General features: G+C 43.8%; 1 protein-coding gene across 1 annotated transcript; it reads left to right on the top strand.

Moving 5' to 3' along the window:
- The first annotated feature begins 3,345 nt into the window (after positions 1-3,345).
- On the top strand, positions 3,346-5,979 carry LOC139661930 (platelet-derived growth factor receptor-like protein). Its single transcript, XM_071540515.1, has 7 exons — positions 3,346-3,469; positions 3,753-3,919; positions 4,122-4,264; positions 4,510-4,661; positions 4,813-5,106; positions 5,514-5,653; positions 5,747-5,979. Exons 1-7 carry the CDS (start codon positions 3,388-3,390, stop codon positions 5,954-5,956), a joined length of 1,188 nt encoding a protein of 395 aa, XP_071396616.1. The 5' UTR covers positions 3,346-3,387; the 3' UTR covers positions 5,957-5,979.
- The last annotated feature ends 7,066 nt before the right edge of the window (positions 5,980-13,045 follow it).

Here is a 13,045-nt window from a genome sequence, read left to right as displayed (position 1 = left end):
CGGCCTTTTACCCTGAATATTGATCAAGCAAAAGGAACATATCCCATGTTATTTTTCTCATCTTTGCAATCAAGGTACCAAGTGGGTCCAAATGAAGACGATGAACTGCAGATCAGAGAATCAAACACCAAGTTTGGCTGCCTAAAGCCTCCTTCATCTCCCACTACAGACACCTCAAGAACAGTCACAAGCTTGACTGTATTCTCTAGTAAGTGAAGCGGAAATACCAACACATCCATGGCTTCTCATTTGTTTCTTAATCTCTCTCTCTTGGCCTTTCTTTCTGGTCCACAAATCTCTCTCATTCAGATATCCCTAATGAATCTTTTTCATCTCTCTCTCTCTCTCTCTCTCTCTCTCTCTCTCTCTCTCTCTCTCTCTCTCTCTGTCTCTCTCTCTCCAGTTGCTTGTGTGATTGCCCTTTGTGTCATCCTGACCCAAGCCATAGACGCTCTGTCCCAGAAGGAAGTGTGGAGTCTGGTGTGCGTCGCCATCTTAGCCTTCATTGTGGTGGTCAACATTTTCTTTATGTGGAGAAACCCACAGAATGCCACCAGGGCTTCTTTCATGGTGAGCACATCTTAAGTGTAAATCTGTGCGATCAGACTGAAATCTAGTGTGTTATTTGTTATGAGCATCAACTGGAAAAGCCTTTAATATCCCCCTTTTCTCTGTTCATAGGTGCCGTTTCTTCCTGCCCTGCCTGTAGTGAGTGTGTTTATTAATGTCTACCTGATGGTCCAGTTAGGAGGAGACACATGGCTACGATACGCTGTCTGGATGTTAGTGGGTAAGACCTTGGAGTCAGTCTGCATGCATTTGCAGTCATAGATGAAAGAACATATTTAGAGTTCAGAGGATTGATTCTGAATTGTAATGACCCTTCACCTCTCTCTGCAGGGTTCCTCATCTATTTTGGCTATGGGATCCGTCACAGTGTTCAAAAGCAGCGTCTCCTGTCCAGCCAGATGCAGATCGAAACCATCAGTGGCAAAACAGACAAAGAAATCATCAAAGAAGAGAAATTCTGAGCTTGGGCAGAAAGGAGGGAAATAGATTGAGATGTTACAGCAAGAACCTACTGTAAGTGCGTAACTACTGTTCTGCTTGGCCTTGGTGCTGATCTGTGTCTGCCAGAGGTGGGGACTCGAGTCACATGACTTGGACTACAGTCAGACTGAGTCATAATTTTAATTGCTTGAGACTTGACTTGATGCATGAAGAGAAGACTTGAGACTTGACTTGACTTGGGTTCTGGTGACTTAGGACTTGACTTTGACTTGTACTTTGATGACTTGAAAAGATTTCTAAAATTTTGAGAAAAGATCTTGTGTTTGTGCAAATGACTTGATTGAAAGTGATGAGATTTGTTCCACCAGACTGAATTTAAATTCTGTTTTTTGAATTTGTATGGAACTATTGAATTTATTGAAGTTGAAAGTGATTATAGAAATCAAACTCATGAAGCACTTAACACGTTTTTATACTATTAAAATTATATTGAAAAGTCCTTTGATTTGTTCTGACTTGATTTGGCATTCTACGTTTAGATTTGAAACTTGACTTAAGACTTGACATTAATGACTTGGGACTTGACTTGAGACTTGTGCCTCAAGACTTCAGACTGACTTTGGTCTGGAGCAAAGTTGACCTGGTCACACCTCTGGTTTCTGCTGTTTTCAGAGAGTGTCAGCATGATGTGTTGATGTGCAGACAAATGGACAGATGGGCCGACCTGACGCCTTTTATTCCACATTGCCACTGTATTACATGGTGATACAGTTTGTGATTGTATATATAAACATTTTCTTTCTCTGGTAGTTACAAAAAGAAACTCACTAAAGTGTTATTTCACATTTCACTGTGTAACATAAGTTCAAGATGTAAAGCAAAGAACAGGGAATGATGATATTTTTCACAACAAAGCAAAAATATGTGTAAAAAGGGCTTGAGCACTTTTCTATGGATAATTAGCATTTTATTACAGTTTGATAAAAAAGAAAGTTTACATTTTTCATAACAAATGTAAAAAATATTCAGATCTAATTATGATTTACAAATGAAATGAGAATTTGTTTTTTACATATCAAAATACAGAGGTACATTTACAGTATATAGATGTAAAATGTAGATAGAGAATGCCTTTTGTGGAATGTTGTATTATTTGTTTTTAGCCTGTTTGGAGATTTGCTTAATTAATGGTTTATTGTTTTAAAGTGTAAATATGGAAAATGTACAAATGTTCATGAATGATATTTTGTAAATGTATCTCTTGATTAAAAATAAATAATCAAGTTCTCAAGATGGTCTGGAACACATTTTTCCATTGACAATTTGATAATAATGCCCAGTTCCTGATCCAGTATAAAGACCCAGAAACTGCTGACTACCCAGCGTTCACAGAGAACAATAGCACCTTTCACATGAGCTTACCTGTGTCATATTCATAATCATGGCTCAGTTAGCCATTCAAAAGGAAAAGGTCTGGATTGTTCATCCCACAGTGTCTCTCCCAGAGGTACAGTATGTCATGGATCTCTTCAAACATTATTTTCTTTGCTTTTTTGTTTTGAAAAACACGCTTTCATTGGTGTTAATTCGTGAGTAGAGACATTGCACACTTGAGAGCAACATTTGAGTAGCGCCAAAGTGAAATAACAGACCCGATCCAACTCCATGAACTCTTCTTTTCACAGTCAATGAACAAGAATGTTGGGATGTCAGAGAGTGTTTCACAGCATCCTTAATATATGATGTATTGCAAAAAGACATCAAAAGAAAGAGTTGTATGCTTCACAAAACAGATTCATATAATATAATTTAAAATGACAATCCCAAAAGCTTACAAGATCAGTTTTGTGTTGATGAGTCTAGATGAAGTGTAGTCTTCTGTTTGTTTTACCTGTCAAGAGACAATTAATATTTGAAGGATACTTGATTTGTTGGCCACCAAATGTTTTTTAAAAGTCCTGCTGCAGTCCCTTTCTGGGGTATGTGGTGTGCTTTGGAGGGCCAGCGCACTTCCAGTCCAGCAGCTAAGCAAACAGGCTGTGCTATTCCACACGGAGGGGCCTCTGTCTCTGGGCCCTCATTGGTCCGGACAAGCTTGAAAGGCTCCATTGAGCCAGTCAGGAGGAATTTGGGGTACTAATGCCACTCTCAGGAGGAGGAATTTGTGTGATTCCGTTAAACAGCTGACCTCACTTTGCGAGCGCTGCCCTCCTCCTCCTCTCTCTCTCTCTCTCTCTCTCTCTCCTTCACTCCTCTCTCGCCTTCTCTCTCCCCTTTCCCTCTTCTTCTGGTTTCTGCCGTGCGTTCTCTTGTGAACTGTGTTGAACTACATGAACTAATAATCCACAGACCGCCATAATAATCCATAGATCGGTCATGCTTTTGGTGAAATTATTTGGGGCGAAGTGGAGGCTGGTATTGAGCGCTCTCTTCATTTGTGCTCTAATCCTCGAGTTAGGTAAGTGACTTGCTGAGCGGTTCTTTGAACATGCATTCCTAGAGGTACAAAGGGAGGTAGATTTCCGCCGGCCTAATACAAGATACGGCTTACTGTAGAAGTTGGGATCTGATAGAGAAATTTTACTGAAATGATAAGCCTCACCAATGCCATATATAGCAGTCTTGCCATATTCATCTTTGTAAGCATAGTGAGTGGTTATTGCTCAGTTCATATGACTCATCTTGTGAGTGTATCTGCATTTGTGATATTTTGATGCTGTATTATGTACTTTACTCTGCAGGGTATTGTCAAAAAGATGCTCAAGAACACAGGACCACTCCAGGGAGGAAGCCCAAGCCCACCAAACCCAAACTAGGGAAAGCAACAAACAAAGGGCCCAGAGCTGTAACAGCTAAACCCAAGGTCAAAGCTACACCTGCAGCCAAGGGACAGACCTTACTCACACAGGTGCAGCATGTTTCAACTTCCAGTACAAAATAATTTCTGATAGTTTACATGTATCAAAGAGTGACCGGAATAACTTTTATGTATTTTCAAAAGAAGGATGCTAAACCACTTTGACTCTCAGATAAAACAGCCATTTATTGAGGCACATGATTCTGTCTGTGTAAGTAACTTTTATGTATGTTCTTGTATCTGACAAATGTAGGTGCTGAACAAGGGTAAGTTCAAGAAGTTGGGTGAGACCCTGAGTGTGCAGGCAGGAAGCATCCTCGAGCTGAGGTGCAAGGGCAAACCTGTCCAGTGGGGCGTTCCCTCTTACCTGGAGGAGGATGATGATGGGAGGCTCAGGTAGGCAGCATTGCTTTATGGCAATGCATTAGTTAATATTTATTACACAGTACACACTGTACAATTTATTCTTCAGTTGATAAGGCTCACGCAGAATGATTACCAGTGACCGTCCAGACTGATTACTCATGCTTACCCCGGATGATTAATTACAGAGAATGATTAGTCATGATTACCCAGTATGATTGCTGACAAAGCCTGTTGGAAAATCAGTATGTTGTTTGACTGTTTCATATTTTCCACAGAATTGTCCAACATGAGAGATATGGAGTTCTGACATTAGTCAACAGTACGGGTGCAGACACAGGGGAGTACACTTGTTACCCTATGTACTGTGAAGACACCGACTGCAGGAAGGAGTATGACAAAGCTGTCAAAGTCTTCGTCTTCTTTCCTGGTACAATAAATGATCTTTATTGCAGCTTGAATACGCACTTCTCAGAACTGCAGGCCTCTGCTTTATTTTACCACCACCAGACAGGAAGTCTTTTTACGCTCTCATGTTATCTTATCATTGATTTGCCGTATCTGCTCCCTGTACTAACTAGACCCACAAGAGCTGTTTGTGCCGTCATCCGACTACTACGAGGTGATTCAGCTGCGAACCAACTGGCCGACGCTCCTCCCCTGCCAGGTGACGTCACCCGAGGCCAAGGTGACGCTGCACCGCGAGTTCCCCCCGTCGGAGGTGGCGGTGGACGGGGCAGAGATCTCCTTTAACGTCAGGCGGGGCTTCACTATCCACCGGCCCCGGCCTCATCACGCCGGAGCCTTGTACTGCGTGGCGAGCCTGGGAAACCTGAGGCAGAGCTCCACCAAGTACATGCTCATCTACGTCAACTGTGAGTTCTGCCACAGAGACATTCATTCCTTCATGTATTCAGTTATTCATTTTGCTTATTCCTGTTCATGGTTACAGGGGGCTGGAGCCTATCCCAGCATGCATTGAGCAGGAGGCAGGGAAACACAGTCCATCACAGGGTTAACACAGATAGACAATCATCTCACATTCATACCTATGGACAATTTAGATTTCCCAATCCACCTGACTTGCATGTCTCTGGTCTGTGGGAGGAAACTGAAACCCACACGAACATGGTGAAAACATGCAAAGTCCACACAGAAAGGGCACAGACACATTAAATTGCTGAATACAAATCGCTGCTGGATGATTGTTTGGTGTAACTTATTACTTATTGTTACAACAACTCTACTCAATTGTTTACAACAACTCTACATTTGTTATCAGACCCCATGGCTCCTCCCGCCCCAGTGATCCAGGCCTCATCGAGTTCGGTGGCTCTGGGAGAGAACCTGCATGTCAGCTGCACCGTGATGGGGGAGCAGGACGTGGTCGTCGACTTCACCTGGGAGTATCCTGGACAGCAGGTCAGACGCTCAGGGAGACTACAGCTTCACTCCTAATGCTTCATGTGTTTTATTTCCATACTGAACGGGTCACCTGTGCTGGTTGGTTTGCAGATCGGCAGGCCTCTGTACACCCAGGAGAGCGTGAGGCCGGACGGTGGAGGAGGTGCGGCCCGGCAGCAGTCTCAGTCCGTCCTGCTGGTGGAGGAGGTGAGGGAAGTGGACCAGGGAACGTACACCTGCACGGCTCAGAACCTGCAAGGAGCCAAGTCGGCATCCACCACCGTTAAAGTGGTCGCCAAAGCCAAGCCTAAGAAGCCATGAGCCATTAACGACTGGATCACATTACTGAGAGAGAGAGAGAGAGAGAGAGAGAGAGAGAGAGAGAGAGAGAGAGAGAGAGAGGTGGGGGGGAGGGGGCATTTGGGTTAAAAGCATTTTTGGAGGCCAGCTGGGAAGCAAATTGCTCCGCCACAGCATTTAACAGTATTTTATCAGTTATCTATACATGAATACATAATCACAGCAAAAGATGTTCTGGCAACCTTTAAACTTTTGTAGCTATATGAATAATGGGCGCACAATACAATGTATGTTGGAATAGATATAGCTGAGTCTTTGTGGGTTTTTTCAGTATGGAAATTGTTGTGCATCATATGCTTGTATATTAAATAGTTTTATACACACATGGTCTTTTTGTGCCTATTTCCCCTTATTTTGCATGAATCCAGAGAATTGTCTTTCATTCTGTCTTGTGATGCAGATTCAACAACCTGTAAATAAATGCAAAAAGAAAAATCACATATATTTTTTATGTAAATATGCACATGAAACATTTATAAAAGGAAGTCATATAATAATACTATATTTTAATTTAGAATATAATATACAATTTATATATATATATATATATACTGTATATGTGTGTGTATGTATATATATGTATATATATGTATATACACACACACACACACACACATATATATATATATATTAATTGTATGTTATATTTTTATTTTATTATTTTGCATATACTGTAACTTTGGAAAAACAAAGTTCTAACTTGGAAATATATCATATAAAGAAATGATCACACTGTCAGGCTTTGCTGACAATATAATCACATCTTTATTTAGCATGCAGCCTATTCATATAGCATTTGCAAATAGGCTCATAAAAGGAAATATATGGAATTGTTTCACATTTATTCAAGTTAAGTGGCATTTGTTTGTGGACAGGAAAATACATTTGTGATCATCCTTGTTTATTCACGAGTTGTGATATACATATACATGATCATCTGTTTGTGAAACTTGTTTTGTGCAATTATTTATTTATTAGACAAATCTAACCCCATATGACTGCGTCTGGATTTCTGTTTGTCGGGCGCAACTAATTGTCTCGGCGCTAGATGGCGCTGTCACACTGTCATCTGAAGTTTGTCAGTCTGTTACCGGGGACCAAGCACATGTCTCCCTGCCTTCTCTGCTCCTTCTCAGCTATTCAAATCTCGGAGAGGGAAAAGAGACAGTCCCAGTCTGCGCCTCTCTCCACTCGGCCAGCAGGCTGATCACTGTCTGCTCTGCTAAGTCCCTGGAAGTAATCTGCGGAGCCACGTATGCGCCATTTGTTTCATTATATAAGCAGCTACAGCACCGAGACAGAAACTGCAGCAGACTCCCGGTGTTGATCAAGAGATGTCCTGCATGCAAAATATGGTGAGCGCCAATTTTTCTGATCTTTTCGTGATCCGAGCTCCGCTGCATGCAGCGATGCAGCCGAAACCTGTGTCAGTATAGATGCATGGCTAGTTGTTGTGCATGATCATGCCATGTTCAAAACTTTCTATACACTAGACCTAGACTTGATTGTTTAGATAAAAACCTGTACATTTTCCATTTCCACAGTCTTTTCACTAGACCACAGAGTCCATGTGCCAAAATCAGGGATATTAATCCTCACAATTTGTCTGTTTTCTCACAACTACCCCAGTAGAAAGATTTTCAAGTGTGTGTGTGTGTGTGTGTGTGTGTGTGTGTGTGTGTGTGTGTGAGAGAGAGAGAGAGAGAGAGAGAGAGAGATCAACAATCTACTTAACAGCAGTATTTTTTCACCATTTATCTCTTCTGTCAGCTATGGTGGTCTCATGGCAAAGTCTCTCTCTCTCTCTCTCTCTCTCTCACTGTCTGTCTCTGTCTCTCTCCCCCACACGCACACTGCAGTGTATTGAAATGTGTTTGGCCTGTTGTAAATGTTTGGGTTGAAGCTCACACTCCAGGGTCTCTTTTGATGCCCAGGAGGTTGGGAACAAAAGGTGTGTGTGTGTGAGAGAGAGAGAGAGAGAGAGAGAGAGAGAGAGAGAGAGTGTGTGAGTGAGTGAGTGTGTGGGTGGTGGGGGGAGGGTGGGGGCACCGGCACAGTCTTTGGGACTGCCAGGCTGTCGTCGTGGAGACCAGGGGCCGCAGGTGACCTCTGACCTGCCGAATCATGGGTTGCGGGAAGGCTCCTCTTGAGTGCGGCTGACTCGAGAGAAGCGTCAGGTCTGACAATAGAAAGACAGATATCCCACCTCTTAGTGCCATGAGTTATGGCAGCTGTGTGGCAACCGTTCCTGTAATTTAGGAATGGATTATAGGCTAATCCTGACCGGTGATAGCTGAGTTAGATAGTTCTGCCTCTGGTGTGTGTCTGTGTCTGTGACTGATGGGATAACTGACAGCCACAGAGACAGACTAAATACTGTTTTAGGTTAAACTCGCCCCACAAAAATGCATTTCTCCAGGATGATGCTCGGAAAGGTAGGTGTTATCTCATCCGACCCACTCCTTTCTGACAGAGAGTTCTGGCTGAAAGACTTTCTTATCACCAACTGTAAAAAAAAACCCAAAAAAACCCCCCAAATAATTCACTGTAGCCTAAAGGTTGTTGGAGAGACTTTCCAGGACAGGCTATTAGCACGGCCTGTCTCCTCCCTGCTCTCCTCTCAGCAGAATTTGCCAGACAGCTGATGTGATGTCTTCATTCAGCTGTTTGAGTTCCCAGGGGGTTGACACTCTCCTGTATGTGTGTGTGTGTGTGTGTGTGTGTGTGTGTGCATAAGCGTGCCTCCCTAAAGCACTGGCAGCTGATGAAACAGTGATTCTGCTGACCATCAGATGTCTGCTGACCATTTGCTTATCGTAGCCTAGCAGAGTAAATAGTGGCTGATGAGAACTTCTGTACTTCTTTCCATATTTGAACTCGGGCACAATAATATGGAATGAGATCCACACCTCAATACGCCTACTGTATGTAATGAATCATGATATATAGCCTCAGTAAAAGTGCCTGGTATGGGTTGATAAATACGTTTCCCTTTCAGAATGGAATAAATCAGTGTTGCAATGTCATCGTCTCCAGTGTGAACTAAAGAGCAATATACTATGAATCCTCCCCTTGTTGTGTGTAGCATGTAAGTGCATGGGAGGTCAGCCATGCATACCACGGTCTAGCAGATGGTTTAGCGGGGAGAGCACAGCCAGTGGCACAGTGCGGGTGGACTGAGGTTTGCCCCTCGGGCCAGACGGCCAGCTAATCAAACACTAATCACCCTTTCTTCCACTCACTGGGCAGTCTCTTCCCTCCTCAACTCTGTTCTTTCTCTCTCCACTGATTTTTTTCACCCTCTTTCCCCATTTTTCTCACTGTTTGCTCCTTAACTTGGGCTTATCCTGTTGTCCTATTCTCTCTCTCCCCTCTTCCCTCGTCTCATAGACTCCTTATAGACAAGGCCATGCCTGACCGCTCGGAGGGGAAAGTGTCGTGCTTTGGTTGGGATTACACTCTGAGCTTTCGCTCCTCGGTCATCCCTCTGCCTCTGGCTGGCTTGATCCGCTCTCTGGGCCGTCTGTCGCTGCGATTAAAGCCTAGCCGTGTTAAGAAAATCACTGTGGGACTTGGCCAGGCGTGCAGGCTGCCTGCCTGGATTTTGCCACTATTGGACACAAGGCCGTTTAGCCCAGCACAGCAAAGCTGCAAACTATCACGGTGAATGGTAATAGTTGCCTTCATGTCACTATGACCAGAATCATTAAGCAGCATGTATGTAACTGCTACCAATATATTTTCTATGTAACTGCGCAACAGATAATCAGTTATTTAACCGCATTAATTAAGCAGTCCACACAACATGTGGTTATCCTCTGAGTGTTGTGTAGGTTTGACAACAGCTCAGATTTAATTAGCCTCAGTGTAGCATTGATTAATTTCAGACAAATCCACCCTGGCCAAGTTTCAGGGCTAACAAGCTTGAACTGACTTATTTTGTAACTGCTGCATCTGTGATGGAGAACACACCCAAGTTAATCATTACGTCCCAGTGGCAGGTGTTTCAAGAGTGATTTGCTTCCTTTCAGCCTAAGATCAATCTCTGAAAGTATGTTGAAGCTGCTATTTCCTCATGACAGAATCAAAACATGTAGTAGCCTGCAGACCTGGGCAAAATAAAATATCACATATTTGTAAAGGTTATGGTTTCACATAATTAAACTGCTAAAGGTTTGCCTGATTTATCCTGCCAGATGCAAGGAAAGTGTAAAACACTTTGACACTTTTAAAAATACACAGCTATTGACAATGTGCCTTGCATTTCTGGGTCCATTTTGTTTTTTGACGGTGTATTTTTAGTATTCCTGCAGGTACACTGGGACACTGGCAAGTTCTTTGGTGTTTTTTAAATGTAGGAAATCATTAACTGAAGTGGAAGTAGACGAGGCAGATTGAGGGAAGTGGGTTCACCAAAAAAGTAAATTACATCTCTTCATCACAAAATAACTCCTGGACTGCACTGCGTATCACAGATTGAGGATATAAACAGTATAAGGGTGGATTTTTCCTTTAATGTGTTGACTCCCAAAGCATTTGGCAACAAACTGGGACAGCAGGCATGTCATTTGCCAGACAAGCTAGCTTAAAACAAGCGATCCACATTTTTTTTCCTATTCAAAATAAATCTCTTATACTGCCATATGAACCACATCTGGTAGCTCTTTAATATTTAAACGTAGTGAAGTCTACTGTGCCCAGCATTTTTTATCTTACTACTCTGCTGGTTGGTTGACCAGCCATCTGACTGAGGAACAATGGTTTTATCCTCTCAGGACAGGCGGGACCCCCTGACCTTCAGAGGGGAAAGGTCTTAGAGGGTGGGAGGGTGGACAGACCTCATACTGTGGCCTTTGTTTCTAAATGTCACCGACTCAGAGGGCAGACGGAAATGGCCGGTCTCCTTCTCCGCTGCTTACTGTGGCAGCACCTCGTCCGGGGACTATTGTCTTGTTAACTAATGTAGCCTGTTTCCCTGTGAGTCAGCTGTGATGTGTTCACCTCAGCTCAGCCTTATCGCTTCCTCGTGTTTCTATTGATCGGGCTTATCTCCCCTTGAGGAGCGCCCACCCTCACCTGCCTTCTATAGATATCACCATAGCCTGTGTTGTGTGTGTGTGTTCGGTTGGATCCCGTGTGTGGAGCACTTGGCCCTTATCTGTTTTATTTAGTCTGAAGAGTTGTAGCGTTGCAGAACAAAAGGCTACGAGTCAAAGCGCTCCTCTGCCTCTGTTGTTTTGTTGTTTATTTATATCAGCGTGGCCACAGCGCTCGCTCTCTACAACAGGATTTCAGATTGCTGTCGCATTCTATTCTTTCACATAAAATCAATACCGTGGATTTAAAGGTTGCATTCAACCACCATGACCTGCTCACTTCTCTAACATCATAGTTAATATGCTGCGTTTCCCCTTTTTTACCTATCTTGTTTGTTTTTTTAGACTAGGGTTGTTCTCTAACAGTCTGTTCTTGTTTCTCTACGCAGAATAAGACATTTCAGCTCGCTTCTTCTAAATCCCCACTTAGGAAATTTCTAAATGTCAGCTCCTTCCCTCGAAGAAAGAGTCTGTCTTAACCGACATGGTGCTCTTTACAGAGACGACGGAGCTCAGGTGGGGGTATATATATATATATATATATATATATATATGTCTGACCCGTGATAATGTTATTTCTTTTCTCAAGAGCCGGGCAGATTTCTCAAGAGCCAGTTTGCCCCAGCCTGCATACCTCCCATAGCCGCTTTCCGTAATGTTATTGTCCAGCGGAGCTTAGGCGAAGGAAATGAGTCTGGCCCAGATTGCCGTCTCGTCTCGTTGGCTGGTCAGACAGGTAGGCTAACTGTAAGCAGGCCCCGACTCGTCCCTCTGTCTCGTTATCTGTCTCTGTCACTGTTTCGCCCTCATATATCTCTATCTGTGTATCTCACACACCCTCAGCCTCTTACTCACATTTCTCTCACATTCACCCTCGCTTACCTTCTCCTCACTCCTTCTACTGATTTCCCATCTATCCACCCTCCACTGCACGCACACACACACACACATGCACACACACACACATGCACGACCTTCACCACTCCCTCGGGTTCCCAGACCTTTTCTTTCTGGAGCGGCTCTGTCGGCCAGCTGGGAGACTTACAACTGAGAATCTGAGGAATCTGAGCCTGGATATGCCTGTGGGGCCCGGAGGTAATGACAAGGATACAGCAGGCACCTGCTCAAGTGTTAGAATGTATTGCTTGCCTTTGATGAGGCGATCCCCCTTTTCATTTTTCCGCTGATATTTTAAAATTGCAGTCAGCAGGCCACAAGGCAGCGTTAATCATCGCTTTGTAGCTTTGGCATTCCTTTAATAGTTGGACAATCTCTGCACTCTGTATATCTCTGCTTGGCAAGTTACTTTATTAGTTGGGATTCCAGTGTGCCCACCCATTGGTGCCAGCTTTAGGAATTCCAGATAACACCCCCCCCACCCCCTCCACCTGGCACCCAAATCAGCTCCCCGGCCCAGATCACATGGTGAGAGAGTGAAGAAAGAAGAAAGGCGTCGCTCTCTCCTGGGCGAGGAGGAGAGAACAATGTTCTCTCTTTTCTCCCTCCTTCAGAAGCGAGCGTCTCCATCTCCAGTTATGTAACCCGATACGCTGCCGAACCCGTCCAGTAGCCCGGCCTCAGAAAGGGAGAGTCAGGCCATTGTCCAGACGGTCCCCACAGAGAGGGACCCCACATACTCTCATTTTCCACTTCCTCCTTCTCTGTGCTCTCGCTCTTATTTTAGTCATTTCCTACCTTCATCCCTCTTTCTCTGCGTTCCTGCTGTCCGCCTCCTAACCCAAGTCTGATCCCTTGTTATTGTGTTATTATCCATGAACAAACACAGACACATTGCGCTATTGATATTTATCCGGTGAAGCTGGCTCTCAGATGTGGGTCTGGATTGACCGCCTCAAAGCTTGTTCACATTCTGGTCTTTTGTGTGTGAACTGGGAGAACGGGTCCGACCACACTGGTCGCTAACAAGGCTGAGCACAAAGAGATGAGCAGGAGA

This window comes from Centroberyx affinis, unplaced genomic scaffold (assembly GCF_046629955.1).
Source record: "Centroberyx affinis isolate AG114_WGS23_722 - 3 ecotype Tasmania unplaced genomic scaffold, CSIRO-AGI_Caff_v1 ptg003656l_1, whole genome shotgun sequence".
NCBI lineage: Eukaryota > Metazoa > Chordata > Actinopteri > Beryciformes > Berycidae > Centroberyx > Centroberyx affinis.
Note: the sequence above shows the minus strand (reverse complement) of the source record. Positions and strands in the feature narration are given on the sequence as shown.